This window comes from Rhipicephalus sanguineus, chromosome 11 (assembly GCF_013339695.2).
Source record: "Rhipicephalus sanguineus isolate Rsan-2018 chromosome 11, BIME_Rsan_1.4, whole genome shotgun sequence".
Taxonomy (NCBI): domain Eukaryota; kingdom Metazoa; phylum Arthropoda; class Arachnida; order Ixodida; family Ixodidae; genus Rhipicephalus; species Rhipicephalus sanguineus.
The window spans coordinates 9,913,082-9,938,097 of NC_051186.1; the positions used below are offsets into that span (position 1 = coordinate 9,913,082).

Here is a 25,016-nt window from a genome sequence, read left to right on the forward strand (position 1 = left end):
CGCGATAGCCATTTAAGGTCATGACTAAAAGACACGTGAACGAAAGATTACAAATTAGAATAGGTTTTACAATTATTACCTAGACAGCACCGTCTCGGACTGCTAGTTATGTAGTTCATTAAGATAGGTCATCTTAATGAACTACATAACGCTGATTTGGAGGCGTACTGCCTCCAAATAAGCGTGAAAGCTGAAACCATGCTGGCATTATGAGTAGTGCGGAAAGAAAAAAGGGAACAGTTTTAGTTAAACCGATCATGACCATGTTTCACTTGCGTTTCAGTTGTTCATAGACGTCAGACTCTGCCCAGGCGGCGCTGCGAAAAACACCGCCACCAGCGCCCTCATCCTAGCCCTGGCACTAACTGGGTAGTGCAAAGAGAGCCGCCCGCAAGCGAATGTGCATAGCCCGCAATATAACCCTCCTCTTTCGTTGGTGTCGAGGCGCGGTTTCCTGAAAATCAAGGACCTGGAAAGCTTCTTCCGCCAATCCACGCTTCAGAAACAAAGGAAGCTGATCAAAGCGAACTGCGAGTACAATGCAAAATAAGTTTTAGTTATTCCCGCGCGCTGCAACTCGCAAGTACAAGCGAGCATCACACGACACCGAGTTCGAGGCAAGCACTCCGACATCCGTTCTTTAGAGCCTAAATGCGTTAAACTCGGGTATATACGTATGCCACAGCGATAAAGTACCTACATACACGATCAATTTACTTAGCTGTGCATCTTACGATCAGTGGTACAAAACTCGGTTCATCAGGGGCGAATGGCTCCGGCGATTTTCGCCTTTTCAGTTGCATTCTCCCTTAATTCATCTCTCGCTACCTGTGCATTGGAGTGTTTTATTACGCATCCTCAAATGGTCTCTTGATGGTCGTCTTCCGTTTGTATGTACTGCAAATGGGGATACGTGCGTGTCCACTTTCGCGGGGTACAACCAAAGGCAAAACCGTGGCCTCCGAGATAGCTACGGCAACCGCGGAGGACACGGGCGAAACAAACCTGAAGGGGGTCACGACCAACATTCTGCGATTTACTTGTATGACGCACGTGGTGTTAGCTAGTTAGAACCGGAACTCTGAGCCTTCAAAACGTACATACGTCCGCGATGCTGTGTTGTGACGACCAACTCATCGCGGTGTGCGTATCACGCATCTCCAGTCTGCCTCTAGCTGCTCACTTCGTGTTACACGACAAGCACCGCGGTGAGAGCCTCTGCTGAGCTTCATAGTCAAGGTTACCACGGTTTTGCATCAGGGCTACGCAAAACAACAGCAGAGCCACACATTCAGGCCACCGGCTGTGGAGAACGCGGGTACTTCGCTTACCCAACACGCTCGCAACGGCCCGTATCCAGCGCTCTCGCCTTTCTTCTTCGTACGACAACTATGGAAATCGGTAAAACTGAACGTTGTTATTCAGTCTTTTACGTCCGTGGCAATTCACAACGCAACAGTGCGTCTTTTGCGGAGTTTCTTCGTAGCGTGCGGAGGGCTCTCGTCTGCTGCTGTTTTCGCCGTCGTTCAGGCGAGTGATCCAGCAAGCACTTCACGACGGCTCGGTGGCGCGTCGGACTAGCGGAGAGCAATTCACAGCTCTCGTTCTGAGTGCTAAATGCGCAAACACACGCGATATTAAGCTCAATCGTTGTTTCGCACTCGCTAGTTCCACCTGGTCCCATAGCAAACTGTGCGAGAGAGTCGGTCTATGCACTACTCAATACTTCTCCGACAGGTGGCACCACACATCCTGGAAGCTCCAGAGTCTGACGTCTATGACCGTACGTTTCAGAACTGACTCGAACACCAGAGGTTACGCTAGAAATGTATGATGACGCAATATGAAAGCCAACGTGGCATGCAGATAGAGGCAGCCAGGCGTTATAATCTGATGCAGCAGATAGTAATTTCTAAAGGTTTACGTGCCAAACCCACGATATGATTATGAGGCACTCCTAGTGGTGCACTCTGGAATAATTTCGACCACCTGGGGTTCCTTAACGTACAGCACTCACGGATTCCAAAATCCGTGAGTACGCGATATCAAGATTTTGAGTATAACTACTTGCATGCGTAATTGCTTGAGATAGCCAGATCATGTCACGACGAATGTAGTGTCCAAAGATAATGTTAACGCTATAGCGTTAAAGAGCTCGTTTCCAGAAATTAAGGTGTCAGTGTCGGTGTCGTTGGTTGTGAGCGAAAAATCATCATCTCGTCCGTGACCGAAAAAATCTAGAAAGCTGCAACTAAAATAAATAATAAGAAATGCCCCCCCCCCCTCCCCTGAGGGAATCGTGAGGAAATGCGAATGCATTTCTTGCGCCGAGAGTACACGGCGTAGTAATTTTAATGGCGTAAATTAATTACGAGACGAAGATTTGTACCGTAACCATTTATTTACACATTCATCAGCACCTGTTTGTGTTGTCATTGTACCTGACGGCCATAATCTCAGCCTTGTGGTCGCTAAAGGGTACAGTCAAAGGGTCTTTGAGAAGCGAGGACTGCAGTTGCTGTCGCAGTTCTTCGCTGAAGGGCAGGTATCGCTTGAGGAACACGTCCACACCACCCGCTCGGCGAGTGGAAACGGCGCGCGCGTACGCAGCAGCGTCGTACCGCCGAGCTCCCGCGATGCTAGCGCCCTCACACGCCAGAGCGCGCTCCTCCTCTCCACTCACTCTCCGCTACTCCGCCCGTGCCACCTGCTCCGGTTGCTAGGGGCGAGCGCCCGCAGCTGTTGCTATGGGAGAGGGAGTGAGAGCGGAGATATAACACCTGCCGGCGCGCGGACACCGACAGACGCCTGACATGCCCCGACTAAGAAATGCATTCGCATTTAAAATATTGGGTCCGAGTGAGAATTGAACCCATACCGTCTGTGTGGCAAGCAGGTGTCCTACCACACAGCCACGACTCTTCTTAAAACTGCACTGTAAGTAACTTTCATGCTTCACAAACATACGCGTCCTGTATACAGGTGTCACGGTACGAGATGTAATATCGCAGTAATATTGCGTGGTACAAGCGTATATTGCCGTCGGGCGTCACACCATGTGAATATCATAACGACTTGGTGGTTTAAAGCCAGCTACCCATTACAAAAGGCACACACCTAAGTGCGTTCATTCTGTTACACCCACGTCGTGGGTGCACTGATACTTCGAAAAAAAATGTCACGCGCACAGACGTTCTCGCACGGCACCGGGCTCTTGACACGCTTGTGATGGATTCTGTGTCGTCTACAAGCGCCAACCACACTGCAGTGTCTTCCTCATCGGCGAGTTTTGGTGGGGCATCAGTGTCAAGTGGAGCACGACAACGAGGGCAACCACGCAGGACGGAGGCAGAGAAGGCGGACACCCAAGCTCGGCGTGCTGCGGCTATGCGACCGCTTCGTACTTTGTAAATTACATTGCAGTAATGCACAATCTGAACTTCTCGAGTAACAACGTACAATAACAAGTATGCACTAAGTGGTCGAAGTATGCACTAGGGCAGGATGTCACTATCGCGCTCAAATCTTAAAGGCGAAGCATAAGCGTCCCCAAATTTTTGGCTCTGATCTAGGCGTACGAGTCTAAATTACGCCAGTACCACACGAACTAAAGACAGTAGAAAAGAAAACAAGTGCATTACTTAGCCCTAAATTTTCCTACTTCAATGAGTACTGTACATTTACGATACAGAAGAGAATCAATATGGCGGAACTGCGTCGTTACCGCATTACCTATGAGGAGAATATTAACGAATATCAAGAAGGAACCTTTTTATGGGGATTCTCCGAAAGTAGCAATCTCTGCTCGTGACGTCATTTCCGTGACGCATGTAAGTGAGCAATTGAAGTTGGTTCCCGGCACCAACACTTTTGTGCTAAGAAGGCATTTCATGATGTACGTTTGTTTCTTTGACTTATTAACTCGTTTATTTCGTTTCCTTGGTGTTTTCTGATAAAACAGTGTCATAGTGCCAGACTTGCGGGGATACGGGCTTACTACAAAGCCTGCAAACTCTACTGACTATCTGATGGTCAAGTTGATCGAGGATGTCCGACAACTGCTTCTTACCATAAGTAAGTGAGGACCTGAAACTAGGCTACAGCGCTTCTTTTACTTGTTAAACACTTACTTCCAATGGGGTTGCTCGTAAGTTTTTATGATGTTCTGGTAGCTGTACGTTACTCACAAATAATTGTGTTTCAAAACACCGTAAAATATGCATTCACCGTAAAATATATATTTTACGAATGTGTGAATCTATGGTTTACAGATAAAGTTCCTTGTACACGGCAATATCCCATAGCAAAAATATCTTATGGGTTATTCCCCTTTATTCATATCTTTCCCAGATTGCCATTGCCGTTGCATGCGTGGTATAGCAGACTATGAGGCGTAAAATGACGAAAGCCTGCGCGCTTCTGCAAAGTGCGACGCCAGACATCCGCGCAAGACATACCCGCGTAGCCTACACGGTGCCAATATTATTTTCTTCGTGTGAACGTGGACGAAAAAATTACACCATCTCCCACTAAAGGGAACCATGTGTGGACGCGAAGCAACGGGGAGATGGTTCGCTTGAGCGGAAGATGGTGTAATGTTTTTAGGAGCTGGCTCTCCAGGTTCTTAAAGGGCCCCTCACCAGGTTTGACAATTTTGAGCAAATGAGCGCAATGCATACACTGGGCGTTCACGATCCCGTCTGCCAAAATTTGCACCGCTACGCGCCGCGGAAACGGGTCAAATTTCAAGGTGAACGCTGTTAGCCCTTCCTCTCGCGGGCGCGCGCTTTAGAGAATGAGGGGATGACGTACATGAGAAAAATGGCCCTACACTCTTAGCAAACGACCGCTTAAAACAACGCATATAAGGCGGAAAGTAGGTCAAATTTTCGACGCTTATAAATGGCTCTCTAAGCGGCCTACTTATACGGCTCTTTCATGCGGCCCTTCTTTATACGGCCTCTGGCTAAGCGGCTCTTTCTTATGCGGCCTAAATTTATGCGGCTCTTCCCTATGCGCGGCCATCTCGTTGCCAGAAGGCCGTTTAAAAGTGACCGCTTAAAGTAACGCATACCGTCGATGTGGTTAAGCGGTATTTCAGGTCAAATCTGTCCGGCTTATATACGGCTCAATATGCGGCCGAAATATATGCGGTACTTATCGCAAATTTTAGAAAAAAAAAAAGAAATTCTTCTACGTTGTAGTTGATCGTGCAGTGTTCCTCTTTTTTTTTCTTTTGTTCTCTTCAGCCTTTCAACTCATGAATATGCATTTACACATCACAAGAACACTGCACAGAGTCACAAACCATGTATCAACACACACACACTCCACCACGGGGATTTGAACCCAGGGCAACCGCGTGACAAGCAGACACTGTAACCCCTACGCCACCGCACCACACGATCTTGGTGGACTTCCGCGGCTTTATATATGCACTTCACGTTATCTTGGACGATTTTACGATCGGCTACAACGCTGTAATTTTGCATATATGAGAGGCATCGTTCTATACGTGTGCACGACCTTAAGCGAACCCTCGCGGGCAGTCACAGTCAGTTTGTGTGTGGAATTATGTTTCTCGTCCGACGGCTTGCGCATCCCGCACGGAGACAGAGGTGAACAATGAACGATGCGTTTCCGAGTGCATTTCCATTTGCCGGCATCATACAGCAGCCGAACGTGCCCTGATGTGCAACCAGCCACCAAAGAAAAGTTTTCTGCGATGTTTGACGCAGTACAGGCGGTGGAAGTCAGCTGATCTCATCTCTACTTGGCGAAGTACAGTCTCCCACGTCCTTCGCGAGCATCGCGTTGATGTCGGTGCGTTTATACGGACAGTATTATGTAGAGGTTCATCTCAGAGAATCGGATTAAAACACATAATCGCTTATTCGCGCAACTGATGGGTTTGGTGTGGTGCAGCGCGTACGAGGCGACGGACCAGCTTTCAGAACGGGCGCGCTCATTTCTCTCTGGAGTGTAGCATAGACGATGAAGAAACGTTGTTGTTGAGTTGAAAGAACAACGAGCCTTCGCAGAAAAAGAATGCAGTCTCCCGAGCTCGAGGCTGACGGCGCGGACGAGCGATGCCGTGGAATTGTCATGCTGGGGAGGACGGCGGGTCTGAGGTTGTTCGTTCTCGTGGTTCGTTCGTTGTTGACAGTTGGAAGTGATGCTCCCCTTGGCTTCCACAAACGATGAAACGTATAGTGCATGACTGGCGCGGAAAGAGCACGCATGAAATCGCTTGCATCACCCGTTAGAACATATGTTTCCTGCCAAGCGTCGCATCAAAAGAAGCTAGCAATGCTTGAAATCGAATGAAGTCACAATATGATCCAGCTTTTAAGGATAAAACCATGCTATTTCTTCAAAAGTCAGAAGTGGCCTGAAGGATTCAGAAGGATCATGTGAACAATTATACTGAATGATGCAAAGATTAACTTGAAACATTCTAATATTTAATAGGTGCTGTTAAATCTAAATAACAACCCCAAATTAAATATGCACTTGTTTTGCACCTTGAAGCTTCATGAACGTTAAGCTCTATAACATGCCTCAGTTGACCACATATCAGTGCCGAACAGCGATCTGGTGGAGGCCCTGTGTTGGGAAACATAGCAGGTTGAAGGTTGTTTTCGTATCCCACCCATTGTCGACGAGTGAAAGTGATTCTTTCCTTGGCTACGAGATGTGATCGGAGCGACAAGGGCCAGTATTACTTCACTCCACGTCGTCCAGTTGAGTATGCTTTGAGCTTAACAACGCTTTAACGTATAAACTAGCAGAATGCTAGAAGTGGCTGAACTCGGGCAGTAATCTTGACTTCTAGGAATAAATGTTCACCTGTCTTAAAAATGTGCTGTCAGTAGCATCCTGCTTGATTCGGATCATGGGACACGACATGCAAACGTATAATACTAAATAGTAGATATAGAGGAACAATTCTTTTACTCAGTAGGTGTCATAATTGCAAATAACAGCTGCAAATAAAAAGCACGCTTTCACACTAATAGCACACCCATATATGTTGAGCTTTACGTGTCCCAGTCAATCTCCCTCATGTTCAATACCCGGGGCGTAGCCAGAAATTTTTTTCAGAGTGGGGGGGAGTCATCCATGCTTTATGTATGTTTGTGCATGCGTTTGCATGTCTGTGTGTATATATACACAAGCAAAATTGAAAATTTTCGGGGGGGGGGGTTGAATGCCCTCCAATGCCCCCCCCCCCGCTACGCCCCTGTTCCATACCATGTAGCTTTACGTGCACCTTTATTTAAATATAAGCTGTCATGCAACATCCTTAGCATTGGCCGGTACAGCAGCTAATACAAACTGTGCTTGAGAATTCAAGATTTATTGCCAGTACCAACACTAGCTATACACAATAACATTCTGTAGTAGTTCAAGCGCAAGTGTTGCAGCTTTTTTTTTCAGAATTAGCAGCTCATATAGCGCTCACATAAGCATGCAGACATACACGTCTAAATGTGCAGCTATTATTCTTTTTTACGAAGAACTGCGTGAAATAAACTGGCACAAGGAGACGCACGGACAAGCGTCTTCCTTGTGCCAGTTTATTTCGCGCAGTTCTTTGTAGTCATGGATTACCAACTTGCCCAGCGATAAATTCTTCAATATTATCCTTTACGTGCAGCCCCCTTCCGTGGCAGTTACCACGGCACACCATCTGTCAGACATTGTGCCACATGAAGGGTATTTGCATATAGTACTAGATTTGTCCTTCACTAAATGTTCAGACCTGAAATGTATTTGTTATTTTTCTGGTACCATTTCAAAACATGACCTTTCCCTTGCAGTGTTGAGACATATATTTGCAATAAGTTAGTCAGGCATCGAGTCCAAATCCATCACTGTGCCAGCCTGGCACTTAATTATGTATGCATGGGTCCCTTATTTCCATTCTCTGCTTCAAGCCCTTCCCTTCACCCATTACTGTAGAACTGTGGCATTTAGGTGTTCCATCTGGCACCGCTAATTGTTGTTACATTTTGTGCCATTTCTTCGAGTACCCATGCCAGTATTTAGTGCACTAAGTGAATGAAGGAACATGTTATGCTGCTGCGCAGCTGCATACTGAGCAGAACAATGAGATGTAGAGCCATGAGAGAAAATATAGAGAATATTGTCACGCTACAACGCAAACACAAGACAGTGAGAAGTTCTACAAGAGTAGGAGGCCAGCTTGTTGACACAAAAAAAAAATAGCAGGCACAAACATGTCTAGCAAGACTGAAACTTGGGCTAGTTGGTTGTCCTTCATGATGAACCAGCAGCACAACCACACACAGAGGAAAGGTACACGAGACACAGCACTGTGTTATGTGCCTTCTTTCCTATGTCCGTGTGTGGTTGCACTGCCGGTTCATCATGGACAAACATGATGTCTTCGGCAAAATCCCAAAGACCCACTAGACATTGATGTTCATTGATGTCCCCATTGTCTTTCTCACCTGCAGAGCACAAGCATCACTACATATACAATAGGATGCATTGCAAGGGTTCTTCACCTATATGCTCTCTTGTTGGAGTAATAGGGCATTGTGTGAACAAAATAACGAATGTAAAAATAAAATCATCCTAAAATATATGCCATATTCTTTATTGCTTAATTTTCAACCTCCACGTGTTCCACTTCAGCACCTGTGCACATAATGGCCCCCTAAAGGATCTCGGCAGTAGTTTCTCTGAAGTGGTTTTCAAAGCTGCTATTGGATTAGATTAAGCTAATTGAATCTCATGAACTTATCCTTTCAAAACAAATAAGGGGGCAGTCCACTTGTTATTTTCTAGCAAGCTACCTTAGCAATTTGGCTTTGAGCGTGTGCACTTTCCTTGCAATTGTGTCCCAAACAATATTAACTACAAGACACATCATTCTACACTCTTAAAAGAAAAGGTAGTGCTACTTACTAACTTTGAGGTAGTAAATTGCTGTCACAACATTCACTACCTAAGTAGTAACTGCAGGTAGTAAACGGCAAGGTAGTAAAGTTACTACCATGTCATTTACTACCTGCAGCTATTACATACCAAAGGTAGTAACAGAAAGTTAGTAAATTTACTACCATGACAGTTACTAGTTCCTGTTACTACTTATTGGAAGGTAGTAAGCTAAGCTAGTAACATTACTACCATGACGGTTATTACTTAGTTACTAAATGCAGGAAAATAGTATTTGTAAGTTAGCAAATTTCCACCGTGAATGTTAGCTATTTGCAGCAACTATTGATGAAAATTTGCTACATCATTTGATAACGTCAGTCAACTTCATGAACTAGAAAAATTGCATCTTACTTAATACAAGGAGCATGCATCAGCTAATCTCACAGAAGTATATCCCTTATGAAAAAAATTAATGTATTTCAATAAAGAGACTAATGTCTTTAGACATCAGAATCATTAGACTGTCTTTTGCCAGTCTAATGCGCTTTCTCATGCACACATAATGAGGGTCTACAAGGAATTGGCTGCTGTTAGTGTGTAGAATTCTGATGTATGAGCTTCAGCGTATTGCAGCCTTTTGCCTGCAACAGCATGTTTGCTGCACACAGGTCAATAAATCTTTTTGTGGTTAACAATACGAAAGTGTGTAGGCTTTAGAGGATTGTAACAAAAATATCAGCAGAACATTTCCAGCATTGACTATATCAACAGCGTTCTTTACATGTAAGAGTATTTTGAAGGCAATAAGTAATCTTGTAGGCCTATGATGCAGGCATTTGGAAACAAGCTCTACATTGTCAATTTATTTAGTTTCAATGGGACAATAAATGGGGCTAGTTGATTCAATTCCCATGAAAGTGCAGTTTTATAATCACAAACAAACCAATAAGATGATACGAGAAGTTTCCAGGAGTAAGTGCTTTTTTATTTAATTTCTCGACGCGGCACTGACGATAGGCTCTCCTGTGCTGCACTGTTGTGGTGGTACAGTTGCTGTATTTGAAACCTGCAAAAGAGTGTGAAAATGTAGTTTGGCATTGAAGCGAACAGCTTAGCGCAACACATCAACAGATGCTGCAATTTATGATTGATGACTTTCTGTTTCGAAATAGTGATATCATTTTTACCATTTTACTTGAATAATCCACGTGTATTCAATGCCCAACCCCATAGCCTTGGCTTAATGCTGCTTTGATCAAAACATAAGAAAACAAACCGCTATACAGCACTTCTGAGGGATGTGGTGTCATAGATAGGCCAGCTATCATATACAGGCCAATTAGCTCGGTCAGCTTCTTTGATGTAACGTTGCATAACAGCATCCTTTCGCTACTCAAATGGTACTCCATGCATGACTCCTGGATGACTCCAGGAATAGGCTATTCTGCCATGAGAAACGCCCTCATCCGATCATGCCCTCAGTGGACGGAAACAAGTTTTACGATTCAAGTGGAACGCTCGAGGAGCGCGGGGTTCCCTAGTGCTCTTTTGAGCTCCCTAGCTGGAAAGATGCTCGTCACTCTTAGAACGACCAGAAATAACAGGCCAAACAAGCACACTCGCTCTCCCTTGACTGACGTTCCCTACATTCACGGTTTCTCTCATAGGTTGAAGAAGACTGCAGGCAGAGTAGGCATAAGAGTTTTGTGCTCCATCCCAAACCATCTGGCCTCCCTATGCAGGCTAGTTAACAGGGATGAAACAGTATCCTTTTGCTGTGACAAGAAGCACAGAAATCATTTCATTGAATGCGTGAAGAACGTCGTTTATGACATTCCATTATCATGCGGAAAATCATATGTAGGACAAACCGGACGATGCATAAATTACAAAATGCGTGAACATGCCAAATCTTTAAAAGCAACAACAGGCAGGAACCTGGCATTGTACATCATGCGGTTGCTCCCCATTGCTTGACAATGTGCAAGTTCTCACGAAATATCGGGAGTAATGTGCTCACAAAATTTGTGAGGTGCACATAATTCACAAAAGGGGAGCAGCTTGCGTTAGCGCGCTATCACTAGCACTATTTGACGAAGAAATCAGCTGCCATGAGCCTCAATTGTGATCACTAAGCTTGTTGTCACATGCTTTTGTTTTCTTGTTTTGTTTTCTGTTTTATTGTTAGTGGTTGCAGTTTTCTAGCCTTGCTGTCACTTGCTTAAAAACCTTTTTTTTTTTCAGACCCTGGTTCTTCGTTTTTGTTGATTTATGAATGTCAGACTTTTAGCGGTTTTAATCAGTTTGGTATTGACCACCATGTCATTGTTCTTTTTTGCCATTTTTTGCTTGTGTTTATGTTTAATGAAATCGGCTTCTGCCGCATCTTGTAAACCCTATCCAAAAAAAAAGCCGGGCGGCCGAGTCACTTGATAGCATTTGTGCCATTTTTCGATTTTTGCTCGCCTGCCTACAGATTCTCAGACTTTCCAATAAGGAAATCAGTTGATAGTCAGCTCTGTGCCCTGTATGTTCTTCGTCCCATTGTCTGCGCTCTTTTGCCACAAAGAAGAATCCACATTCAAGTGCGTTGTTACTTGTTAAACATCTTGACAGGATAGCACAGCTACTCAAGAAAAGAGCACATAGCAGTGCTGAACTCACGACTAACTTTTCTAGAAATCACGCAGATACTTAAGATATCACCTGAACCCAAGTGTTTTCACAGAGATAACATCATTTACAATGGTCGATTCCACGAAAGATAAAAAAAGGTGTATACTTGATGTTTCCGATTTTCCTGATAATTTTGTATGTTGTGCACATGTGACTGCACAGCACGAAACCGCAATTTGTTTTCACATAAAATTTTTTTTCAACACAGGAAAATTCGACGAGCGTCGCCGGTTGACGACGACCATCTTACGAAGAGTGCGTTTTCGTAAATTCGCAACCATGCTGGCGGCTACTGAAGCTATACATTACAAATATCTTTCTATTTAGCATAAGTAGAAGTGAAGAAGAAATAGCTCTTATAATTTCATGGAATTCTGAGCAAATTATGCATTTTTAAAAATTCACTAAAAACGCTGCGTTAGTGAAAATTAGTCAAATTTGGGACGCTATGGCCTGCATGATCGAAGCATAAGATTGCGTAGCGCAATGCGCATCCTTCAAACATGTCATTTATGGTGGTGTATATAAGTGCACCTAAAGCACAAAACATACCTGCCTATCGGGTATCTGTTGATCATCCTCGCTGTACCAACACGACGGTTCCTGCAAACAGTTGTCATGGCAATGAAGTAACAAAGTTACGTAGTTCAGCAACCTTCTTCAACTTACCCAAGTTTGGCATTGGCACTCTTCACAGTCGCTCGTCAAAAGGCTCAAGCTTCCGCTCCTGTGGAACCGCGGTCGCCGCTTGTCAAAACACTCGGACGCGGATTGTCTTCGGAAGTACACTCGATCACTCGATCAACGTGAGTAATCGATGAACGAAGCAAGAAAGCACTTTTGAGCGCGGACACAAAGCTGTGCGTCCCGTGAGGCTGTGTTGAGTGGCAACGAACAACGACCATCATCCGCCACTGGATCAAGGCAGGAGAACGCCCCAACACGCGGAAAATGCCCAGTCGACGAATGTCGCGTACGATAAGCACGCAGTAAACGCACACAATACACGATAAACATGTAAGCGCGGCACACATGTGAAGCTGGTGGCGGCGCTCCGGCAGTACAACGAGACCTGTTTCAACTGTTAGCTTACAGTCTAAACCAAAAAGAATGTAGGTGGCAGAAGTGTCGTCATATGCTACAGGTCATATTTTTTTATTAAAAATTTGTGGCTTTTCACACAGGCCAAAGTCAGGGAGGCGTGGCTGTATCTTGAATTCACCGGCCGCCTTCGGCGCCAGCACAGGAAACACTACGCGACGTCAACGTGGACTTCGAACTTTGAGCACGCTCGCTCGGCGCTGTTGCTAGAAGTTTCTCTCTCGCTTCTCGCCGCGGCGCCGATTTCTATTCCTGCATAAAACAACGGACTCTGTATATATAAACGTTGCGTTCGCTCGAGCCATTTTCGCGTCGGGCTCCATATAAGCGTTGCGTCCGCTCGCGGCCGCATATAGCGGGCCCAATCCGTCACCGCAGAATTTGTCACGCTTAATGGCGATTCAAGGGCCGCTTATATGCAGTACCTTGTGGTGGAATAAAAATGGGCCGTTTATGTGCCGGACGTTATACGGTACTTGAATAAGAGTGTACGTAGATGGTAGTGCTGTGACGTCGCTCCTCTACGTAGACGACTGTGCTCTGACGTCGCCAACAGTAGCACGTGACACTGCGATAATTATTTCACACGGCATGTGTAGTTTGCGTAATTTGTTGCTTGAATAGATGAATAAAACTTGAGAGAAATAATGAGACACACAAAGGGAATGTGTACGTCTTTTTCATTTTTTTACAGCGAAAGCTGCTATGAGATCATTTCACCGGCCGATTTTGGCGCCGTAGTTGTTCGCCGCCGCCGCCGCTGCCTCCGCCGCCGCCGCCGCCGGTGTCCGTAACCAGTATCGCTCGAAATAAGAAAAAAAAAACGAAATAAGAAAAAAATTCCAGGATGGAACGAGGTTCGAACCTGGGCCCTCTGCGTGGGAGCCCAGCATTCAACCTCTGAGCCATGCCGGTGCTTGAAACTGCGTTGCAAAGAGGCCCTTACAGGCTTCATGTCGGAAAGGAACCAAATTAGCATATGAAATATAGCGTGGTAGAAGAGTAAAATAAGCACCAAGCGTCGCACAACGAGAATTCTGCAACCAGGCGTCACACAATGCGAATTGCGCAACGAGTAGGTTGTTGAATGCTTCCAACCCATTACAAAGGGCTCTGCCATAATTCTTCATCGTCATCAGGCACAGCATCAACAAAGTGCGCAAAATGCCTCACATGGGTTTAGCAGGTACCAACGCTCTCCGTAGAATGGCGAAAAATGGCACAGTGCCTTCTGCCCTACTTCTCAAAAACTACAATGATTTATAGCGTAGTGGGTTCCTCGCAAGTGCACTTGTATTGGTTGCCAAGGAAGCCCATAAGCGCATGATCCACTTCCTCGGGGTCTCAGTAAAATTACAATGATTTATAGCGTAGTGGGTTCCTCGCAAGTGCACTTGTATTGGTTGCCAAGGAAGCCCATAAGCGCATGATCCATTTCCTCGGGGTCTCAGTAAACTTCTTCGCCCCCCCCCCGTCTCTCTCCCACGTCAAGGTATGTTATACAGCATGACAGGAGAGGAAAATAGCGATCGGGCGTCACCCAATGCAAAAAACATAACTGGTGGGCCGTTTAAAGATTCCAACCCATTACAAAGTGCTGAGCCATAATTCTTCATCGTCATCAGTCGTCGCGTCAAGAAAGTGCACATAATGCCTTACAGACGTGTAGCTGGTGCCTCGCTTCTCCGCAGACTGACGAATAATGGCTTAGTAGGTGCTTCCTAACTTCACAAATATTGTGATTTATGGCGTAATGGGTACCTTTCTAGTGTACTTGTATTGTAGCCCAAGAGAGCTTAACGGGCTCTAGAAACGCCGCTTTTCCAGCTTTCGCTGTGACTGTGCTGCGGTTTCAGCGCAGGCCTGGCGTTTTTTTCGTGAATTGCGGCGAGATGCGGAGCTAATGTGCCTCCGTTTCCCATGCGTTCGTGTCCCCGCGGTTAGCGCATCGAGCAGACGCCGGCCCTGGAAACGAAAATAATGTTCTGGCGCGTTAGAGCACTCATTATGCTCATTTATTCTACCACGTCCAAGTAAACGTTAACGCGGCACTGGCTCATGATACGGCCACTCTCGTGCCCGTACAAATGTCTCAACTTTCATGCCCATCCCGCAGAAACAGGCAGTACACCACAAAGAACGCCGACAAAACGACCACCGCCGCTACATATAAAAGAAGGTAGCGGCCGTGCAACGCCGCTCGCGTGCTCGGGCTGGCTCGGGCACGTCATGCGCACGTCACCATGCATGCGCATGACGTGTTCATGCGTATGTGTCTAGTGAAGAAGGCAGGGAAGGGATTTGGCTTGCGAAGGCTACACGGGGCGAGTGGCAAGGGTTTAAACTCGCCTCCTCGCACAATGGCTTCGCGCCGCTACAAATTATTGTTTTTCTCAGCTCGTAATGAACCGATTTGAAAAATTCTTGCGGCATACCGCTCTTCATTCCGCACACAACAACTTCCAGCGTCTAACTAAAATTTGCTATGTGGCTTGGTGAGGGGCCCTTTAAGCTGGGGCGAAATCGCGCGCCGTAAGCTGCATCCATCCATTCAAAGCGTCCTGGAACGCGAAGAGTAACGCTACGCGCGTCGTGTCTTTCATTTAGCCTGGCCGTTATTTCTCACAGGGCGAGCGGGGAACGCGGTTGACAGGCGCGCGAGAGGGGGAGCGTAGGAGAGGGGGGAATGGCGCGCATGCTCTGGCGCAGGTCGCGGCGTTGCGCAGGAGAGAATGAGGCGCGCGAGAGGGGGGGGGGGAGCGTAGGAGAGGAAACGAGGGGGAAGAGGATGCGCATACGCAATAAGGGTGGTTACGCCGCACACCACCACCGCCACCACCGGATGGATCTCCGCCATAAGCTGCTTCGCATCTAAAAAGCCATTGCAGTACAAAGCGCTACACCACTTAGCGGCAGCTCCTCGGCACGATAGCAGCGCCATGATATCGTAGCTACCCGCGGAGGCGGCTGCTTAAGAGCATCATCACAATGTCGGTGCTCTTGCGCGCCAGTGGACTGTCTGCTTTTTTTAGTGCATTCGCTCCTTTAGCCACCTTCTCTGAACAAACATTATTACAGCGAAGTTCACTATGCGTTTAACTCAGCTGATTGTCCCGACGACTTCATTTTAAAGAGTGTGCTATCTTACATACCACATGCATAATTTCCACATACATCATGCAATATTTTGCAATGCACATGATGCAGTTGTAGTCCGTGTACTGAAATGCGCGAACAGGCGGATATACGTTAGAAATCGATGCATACATGTGTCTAATTAAATTATGCCAAGTATTTGCTGCAGCGCATACTTTAATGTAAGAAATGTAGCCGGTTTACTTGCAAATGGTAACCTACCTCTCTGGTTGATTTATTAGGACGGCACCAGTTATGATTTGTTCATACCCAAAACGGTCGACGAATCACATCCATGTAGCGGTTACTTTAGTGCCCCCATTCATGAACTAGTTTTTCGCTTAAATATAAACAAAACAGCCGGATGTTGGTGCCAGAACTTTGACGGCAAATGGCAGAAAGCTAAGAATAAAAGTTCGTAAATTGTAACACGTGCCAGGGATTCTATTTAAAGGCCGAATTAGCAAGTTCTCATTAATTGGTCCATCTCTGCGGCTAATCAAGTTTAACGTTTATAAATATGTTATCTGCTACACGCAATCATTGTAAGTACTGAGTAAGCATGGACACACCTGGCTACTTAGTATTTCTCCCGAAGTACATTACTCCTAGCTCACATTCTAGCTGGAAACGCCCACGGGCCAGCCACTTAATACCATCTGTCGATTTCGTTTTGAGGCAGTATACAGGTAACACGCAACAAAATTTAAAAAAAGTTCGCTAAAGTGGACTGACTTCCATGTGCTGCAGTTTCGAATTGTTTTGCGAGCTTGTTGCCTCCCTTTATGAAAACTAGTTTTTCTTTCATATATTTCTCATTTCCTACATTTCTGGAACCTTGCGTAACTCTATAAATACTACAACGAATGATGGAAGAGGGCGCAAGTCATACATTATCACCGAAGCCTTCGTACGGTGTAATATTTTCTTGGCACCTCTTCCAAATACCTTTGTCCCCAAGAGCGGTGTTCTCGAGCTTGAATCGAGTTATAGCACGTAAAAAGCGCCTGTCATGTTGAAATACCTGTTCCTTGACCACATGCCGTGAGCCCTTCTTAGCCAACTCAATCTCCGTTCTCAAAATATCATAATGTATACATGAATGCTTTAAATGCATGTACAATGCAGATCCTCCACCAGGCAGACCGCTTCTCTTAGTGGGGCACGACTGGGGTGCCATGATTGGCTTCTGCCTGGCTTCTTTGGAAGAACATTTAATCGACCGAATGATCGTCATCAACGGAATGCACCCGAAGGCTTTCCAAAAGCAGCTGCTGCGGAGCCCAAGGCAAATGAGGATGTCCTGGTGAGTAGTGTTCGCCCGAACCTGTTGGTCGCCAGAAATACTTCACACTTAGAGTATGCGTTATAGAGAGCAGCGGAGCTCGAGAATCTGCACATGTGTCCCCAACATACGCCTTCGAATGCTTAAAGAATATCCCGTTGAGCTTTAAAGAACGAACAAACGCTAGCACACCGGTAGTCGTAATGACATTACATACTTTTTAAGTGGATATCGACATCAGATAGCCGTTTAACATTTCTATTACTTTCAATAACGATTTTTTGCTATACGTGCACGCAAAATTATGCACAGCAATAATTCCGATCTCTGTGCAGAACTAAGCGGCTGCTAAATGGCACTAAATGGCCATAGAGTGGATGGTACGACTTGAATTGGCACTCAATAGGGTCATAGCCGTATTTAAGAAAAAAATATCCCTTGGGTCCATGTCGCTCTTCATCAAAAGATGTGCGCTGGTTTGTAAACTTTATATAATCTGCGCCTAGATAAGTAGAATATTTTTTGAGGCGAAAACCTTGTATGCCTCACTAAACGCGAGATTTGACCGTCGGCGTCCCGCTTCGTTGGCCGCGTCTCGCGTCCTGCGGGATCGGGGACGAGCGTGCAAAAAAATCATCGTCCCTTGATGACGTCATCATGACGTCACAAATTGCAAAATTTGCGACGTTATCATGACGTCACAAATTCTGGTGTCGCGTCATGTGACGTAATGCCACATAATGCCGTTGTAGCGCCCACCTTTGGTCGGTGAAACCTCAGAGCGTGCGACCTCAAGAGAAGAAAATAAAGACGGCGCTTCGCAGCGGCACGTGAAGCCATGGCTGGTGTTCCCTCCTGGTATCGATTCTAGTTCAGCCGTCTCGTTCCTTCGTTCGGCATAAGCCTACGCCGTCATCACATAACATCACAGCTTTGTCAAATGTGGGCTGATCACGGAGGCAGTGCAAAACCACGCGAGGTGCAGAAACCTTTCGGAGGATGGCGGGGCAGGATAAATAAATCTAGGGAGCCTACATGACCGGCCGTTCATGCATAGGCTCCCCAATACATCGGTTTGAGAAGAAAAAGAAGATGGCTTCCGCCTTCGTATCGTCTTAGGGCAATGCACAAGGGACCCTGTGATTCTTGTGTTACATCAATGTGGCGGGGCATAATAAATCGTCACAGCTCCTATGAGTTTCTATGAAAATCATTTTTAACAGCGGAGCCGATTAAGCTAGCCATAGCTTGTGCGGCCTATCAGGAAACGATCATCATCACGAACGGGTATGTGCCACAGAAATTGGGCAAACACTACTACTCACGACTGGTTCACTAAAAGAGGGAGAGAGAGAAAGCTATAGAAAGAAAGAGAGAGAAAAAATGGAGAGAAATAATGGGAATAAAGACGTAAAAAGATATAAAGATATAGAAAAAAAGAAAAATCAAGAGATAAATAAAGCGAAAGAAAGAGAAATAAAACAGAGAGGAAGAAAGGGAGAAAGAGAAAATGAAAATAAAGAGAGCGAGAAAGAGGAATAAATAGAAACGGAGAAATAGAAAGAAACAGGTACAAAATATGGATAAAAGAAACAAAGAGAAAGAAAACGAAAGAGAAGAAAGAAAGAAAAATATGATGAGAAACTGACGCGTCCCAAGCACGCTGCGGACAACTTCAAGATCTTAACTCCTCACCTTCTCCCGCTCGAGAAAAACTAGGACCACTCGTCTGCTCCCGACAGTTCGGCTGCCGCCTCCATCCGAAGAGGAATAAACTTGTTTTAACAGTTCGAGGGTGTCGGCGCTTTTCAGACTACCACGACCCATGCGTACGTCTATGGGCCGACGGCAACATCGGACGTAACAGAAACGAAGAAGACGAGCCGCCCTTCCTTCAGGTTTGGCACGACTAGCGCGAAGCTGCCGCACTAGGGAACGGGAAAGGCAACGGTGGCTGCGAGAAGAGCCCGAAGAGCCCTACGCCAACGACGACGTGACCGTAGATCTATGAGAGGTGCGAACGCTAACTTCTGCGGTTCGGACATCCGTGTCGTGACTAACCTAGCTGAAGCCTAGCAACAACCTAGGAGAAATCAGATTAGACTTCAGAATTGTGCAGTTTCGTTGTTTCAAGCCTTGCGTGACTTGGTGCATTGCAAGCTTCGTGATTTTTTTTTTTCATGTTCACCGCCGTTTAGAAAAGATGTTGCAAACGTCTTATGCTTTGTAATGCGCAGGCCACTCGTACCACGACAGTGCTTGAAGAACACTAGGGACAGGAAAGAACAAAAGTGCAGTTTTTTTTTTGCAAGTGCAGTAGTGTGGACGCTAGATCCGTGTTTTACACCCTCCGCACTGACCTCACTACGCTGGCCCAGCAGCGACGGCGAACTTGCGGCTCAATTGCGAAGTCTTAAAGGGTACCCAAATAAGCGAGTTATGTCGACAGATTTTACTGAATATACCACGGCCGCAAGTCGTGTATTGTTGTACTGCATTTACTTGGTTGTTTATTCACCGCAATTTATTCACCGCATTTACTTGGTTGTTTATTCACGCTATATCCGCTATTCACCGATCTCAGGCACGTCTTGATTGGGCCCTGTTTGAGTGCTACTAGCAAGAATATTGCCCGTATTAAAGCTCTGCACCTTTGTCATATTGCTTCGACGGTACAGACTGCCTATTCATAACCAATGAAATGAAATCACAGCGAAATGCTGTTGATGTCGTTTAGGTCGGCTAGTCTCACAAGTGAGATTATTATATCCGTACGACTCTCCTGCTTGGATGAGTAGCGCTGCGCAAGGACGGGAAAAAGGAAGGAGCACGATACCACACACTGAGCTGTACAATAACGACCACGAAGTTGTTGCTGACGTGACATTGTCATTATTAGTCAATTTCTTCACCTTTAACTTCACCCCTACTCTAAATAGACGAAAAAAGAAAGCTTTGCCAATCAACCACACTGGAATTCACGATCTTGCTTGGACCAGCATGTGCAGCTCGCTGATCTGCATTAAAGTAAAACACGTGACACGATTAGTGACTATACAAAAATTGGATGCCTGCCTTTGCCACTCGTGAAGGGAAAGATTAGAGCTGACCAGAAATGCCATTTGTAAAAATTAGTTGCAACTGAAAGCTTAATTGTAAATTTGGGAAGCGGAATGTGTGTGCACGCCGTTTTCAACTAGCTGCGTATAACCTGCTGTTCGTGTCCATTAGCCAGGGCCCATATGTGTCATGACTTATAGATTGGTTTAAGAGAATAAATCAGATCTGGACACAGTTTAATCATGCGATGCCACACAAAGGAACCACTATACAAGGCTCTAGGGACGCGAAGGAAATAAATTACCAAACAAGAGAAAAATACAGTAAATCGTTCGTGTCTCACTGCGATGATGTCCGCCACAACCATCGTATACTGTGTTGCGAGCGCTGAGTCAATTTTCGCCCACGTCAGTAGAATTATTTTAAAGACGATAGTCTTTCTTCGGGAACTTAAACGCAGAAATTTTGGTCTGTCTTTCTGTCGGTCCTTCTGTCTGTCTTTCTGTTTGTCGGCACGTCCCTCGAGTCAGCCACTCGGCCAAAGTTGAACCACTTGCACAAGGGCCAGCCATCCTGAACGGCTCACTAGGTTCATACTTGTGTACATGGTTGATCAAAAAGCAAACATTACGCATATCTGAGGTGCAACATCCCTAGGTAAGTATTAGGTGGTGTGTTCCTTTAATAGAAAATACATAGATACGTAATTCTAGAGACCCTAGTTTCTTAAGCTGCGCTGAAAATGCGACTGCGCCGAAACCTGGCTTCCTCCGTGCCCTCTGCGCGAGCTCATTGTTGTGTTTCGGTTTCAGTTCAGTATTCCCCTTTACGAGTGCCATGGGGCGCCGCTCTGGCATTCCTGCTTTACCCAGGCGACGTGAATATAAAAGAGTGTGTGGAGAGTACTCGTTGAGTGCGTACGTTTCTTCTGCTTCGGCGTTTCGCGCCAAACCGCGTGTTCGGGCTGGCTGGCGTCCCCGCCGGTCGCGTTGGTCACCGCCGGTCTTGCCTGCTGCTGCGCCGGGACTACGAGCCCGCAACACAGCATTCACGTTTCCCGACGTATTGCCAGATGGCGTTCATATCTCACGCAGCGCCTCTTCTATCGTCTTTAGACGACATTTGCAGCGAAGCACGCAGATATACGGCCGATTTTTTTTTCGTTTCCTCCTTCATACCACTGTATTTTAAGAACGTTCTCGCCTGAGGCTCTTTGAGGCTATAAATGAACACGCCACTCTAAATCGCGGCAAATAAATAAGGATGAAAAGAAATAAGCATAGATAATGTTACTGGAAATCGCCTGCTTATTTCTGTGCGAAAGAAATACATGAAAACGAGCATTCTATTCTTTAATTGTATTGTGGAACACACATGCACCAAACATGGAAGATACGCTTTCTGTTTAGGCATCTATTTGAAATGTGATGAGCGGAGGCAGGCAAAAGACATTTTAGGCCTCCTACGTGGTAAATGTAGGCACAATATGTTATAACATAAATACAAGCAATTTCAGAACGAAGACGTGCGCGACCTGTATCTGCGATAGGAAAGCAAAAAAATGTTATTGTTTATGACGGCAGAAAGGCGCCATCAGGTGAACATAGGCCTGCAATCGTCTATTTTCCTGCACGGTTCCCAGGAGACGGTCTCCCCTTTTGTCCTGTAGCATGGCGAGTCAAGTGTCAAGTGTTGAATCAACCCACCCCAGGATCTCCCTTTTTTAGCCATTGCTGAGAAGGGCAGCACAGGGGCACATAGCCGGACCGCTGAAAGACCAGAAGGGAGGAATGAGTCATATTGGCCGGGTCCAATCGCTTAGGGTCAATTTCTCCCCTGTCGGTGAACACCTTATGAAGTAAATTACAAACAAAACAAAAGCCGCCGTGCACATCCCATTTTCGTTAGTTTTGATCGTCACTCTCCTTTCCCCTGACGGCTCTCCACAGTTTCACATTCGCCAACCATGGTGGGCAGCGCGCCCCATTTCACTGCTGCTAGCTGTTGTTTTCCGGAAGTTGGTCGAAATAGATGACTAGGTTGGCCCCCATAGAGTTCCGAACTGTCAGTGTCCCGCGGCTACATGAATAACGGTCTCAAACGGCGCTGGAAAGCGAAATTTGAGGTTAAATGGTGTTCATATAGGTGCCGATTTCGAAAATAGGCATTTATGGGCAGTTATCGGCATTTAGCCGCAAACGCAAAAAATAAGCATTTATAGGCACTATAACGACTACAAAAGCCTTTCTTAACCTCCAATTCATGCCCATATATCAAAATGGGCGATAGAAACGCAAGGAAACAAATAGGGATATACCTAAAATCCGGTCGCTCGTGATGACTTCTTATAAATAAATGATTACTTACGGAACTGCAATAACGCCGCCAGCTATGCCGGCTTTAGAATGATTTTCGTTCTAACCACTGAAAAACCAATGCAGTTTCGATTTTGTAACTGCAAACACATTGAATCGACTCTCACTAATTTGCTACAATTTTCTGTTTTACTTACTTGCAAATCGCAGTTCTGGTTTGGAACTTTGACATCAGTGGCGTAGCCGGGGGGTGGGTGTCACACCGGGCCCGCACTCCTGCCGAATTTTTTTTTTCTGCTACGGCATACAGAGCCCAAAATGACACTTGACCACATCTGCCTGTCCGGCCCCCACTTCAAATCAAGGAGCTGCCCCCCTCCCAGAAAAAAAATTTTCTGCCTACGACCCTGCTTGGCATGCCGCTGTAAATACTCTTCTCTACATCACTACTATTGTGGTCCTTTGAAATATATATTGATCGAACATGCGCACCACCTGTGCAGGTACATGATCCCGTTTCGGCATCCCGAGGTACCGGAACAGTATCTCATGATGCGGGACTTTGCCTTCTTTGACAAGGTGCACAAAGGCTTTACCAAGCGGGAGGAGTACGTCCACAAGTACATGTTCTCTCAACCAGGTGGGCAGACTGTTCACAGCTATGATAACGCAGTTATGGTGTGTTGCCGAAACCACTAGCAGCCACTGCTGTCAGATTTTTTTATTGTACCGAATGCAATGTAGGACTCGTAATGCAGTTGTTATGTTGCAATACTTCGAATTGTCGGAGAATGCACAGTGAATGAAAAAAAAAGCGCCCTCCCTGCCACTCAAAACTTGCCTTCTCAGAGAGCTAACGAAAACATATTCGAAAAACACGAACTTTTTTACGGAGAATACACGCATAAAATAGAGAGGACGTGCTACCTCAACCCCAGAGCTGCTCTCATTTTATGTAGTCACTTGTCCATGTTCCACAGTGATCTTTGGATTTGAATGGCTGCAGGAAAATTTCTGCGCAGTTCTTTTCGCCTTCAATTTCTTTAATTTTTCATTACAGGTGCTTTGACAGGCGCCATAAACTACTATCGCGCCTTCAACAACGATAAGGAGCAGCTCAACAAGCTGCAGTATCGCGTGCTCGACATACCAACGCTTATTCTTTGGGGGCAGAAGGATGAATTTCTCACTTCACGCGTCGGCAAGTACGACCGGGAATGGCTGAACAAGTCGGCAATTGTGTTCTACAAGCGTGCTGGGCATTGGCTCATGCGGGAATGCTTTGACACTGTCAATCAATATATCTTAGACTTCGTGAAATACGGGCTGTTGGACCCAAGCCTTCGACAATTTAATAATTCGAAGACGCAAAACGAAAACACGTGTGCACACTCCGTGACACCGGGCGTGGTGTCACCGCCAAACGTATTTCCATTGGTACCGCTGGATTCCGGCGTTCCCGGTTTCCCAGAAGAATAAAAACCGCTTTGTCCTGCTCATTATTTTTTCTGTTTACTTTACACAGGCACACGTAGCATACCAAACGGATGCACGCGAACACAAATCCTTCGTCCGTGTCTGCCAATGCGATTAGCCAGTATACACGAAAGAAAGCGGAGCAGTGGACGACAGTTCTCGCACCTTTCGGAATTCTCAGTATTCTCTTTCGCCACTGCATGAAATCTACCTGAGAGCATCGAAGCCCTTCACTGTACCGCATCTCAATTTTTTCGTGTTTCGCGATACAAGAGGTTTGTTACGGAGAAGGCCCTATCATATAGGAACAGCAATCACATGGACCCTTGGGGCGAGTGCGCTCCATCCACACCAGCGCCTAGCTGTCACGTCAAGCGGCCCTCAAATGGCACGTTCGAGCAGGTGCAGAAGTTTTATTAAGACGAAAGCCTTATATACCTCACTAAATGTGAAATTTGACCGTCGGCGTCCCGCGTGGTCAGCGGTGTCTCGTGTCCTGCGGCGTTGGGGACGAGTGGTGCGAAAAATCATCATCACGTGATGACGTCACAGATCTCCAGAATTTGGGACGTCATCGTGACGTCCCAAATTCTACCATGGCGTCATGTGACGTAACGCCACATAATTCCATTGTGGCGCCCTCCTCAGGGCGGAGAACAAAATCGGAGACCACGCGACCTCAACAGAAGAAAATAAAGGCGGCGCTTCGCAGTGGCACGGGAAGCTCCCACGGCTCGTGTTCCCTGCTGGCGTCGATTCTGGTTCAGCCATCTCGTTCATTCGCTCCTGTGGCATAAGCCTACACCGTCATTACATGACATCGTAGCTTGGTCAAAGGTGGGCTGATCACGGAGGCAGTGCAAAACCAGGTGAGGTGCCTCCGCTCCTGTGGGCAGTGCGAAAGCACGCTAGGTGCACAAAGCTTTAGGAGGGTGGCGGGGCAGGGTAAGTACACCTAGGGAGCCTACATGACCAGGCATTCATGTAGGCTGCCTAATACATCTATTGAGAAGAAGATGGCTTTCGTATTCGAGGCGTCTTAAGTGAATGCACAAGAG

General features: G+C 46.1%; 1 protein-coding gene across 1 annotated transcript in view; it reads left to right on the top strand.

Moving 5' to 3' along the window:
- The window catches only part of LOC119374029 (AB hydrolase superfamily protein YfhM-like), a 175,597-nt gene that overhangs the window by 7,499 nt on the left and 143,082 nt on the right, over positions 1-25,016 (top strand). Inside the window, exons 4-7 of the mRNA XM_037643461.2 lie at positions 3,962-4,074; positions 16,951-17,128; positions 22,986-23,122; positions 23,543-23,974. Of these exons, the coding sequence (XP_037499389.1) occupies positions 3,962-4,074; positions 16,951-17,128; positions 22,986-23,122; positions 23,543-23,961 (847 nt within the window). The 3' untranslated portion in view covers positions 23,962-23,974. Of the gene's footprint in view, positions 1-3,961; positions 4,075-16,950; positions 17,129-22,985; positions 23,123-23,542 lie in introns of the transcript that reaches the window.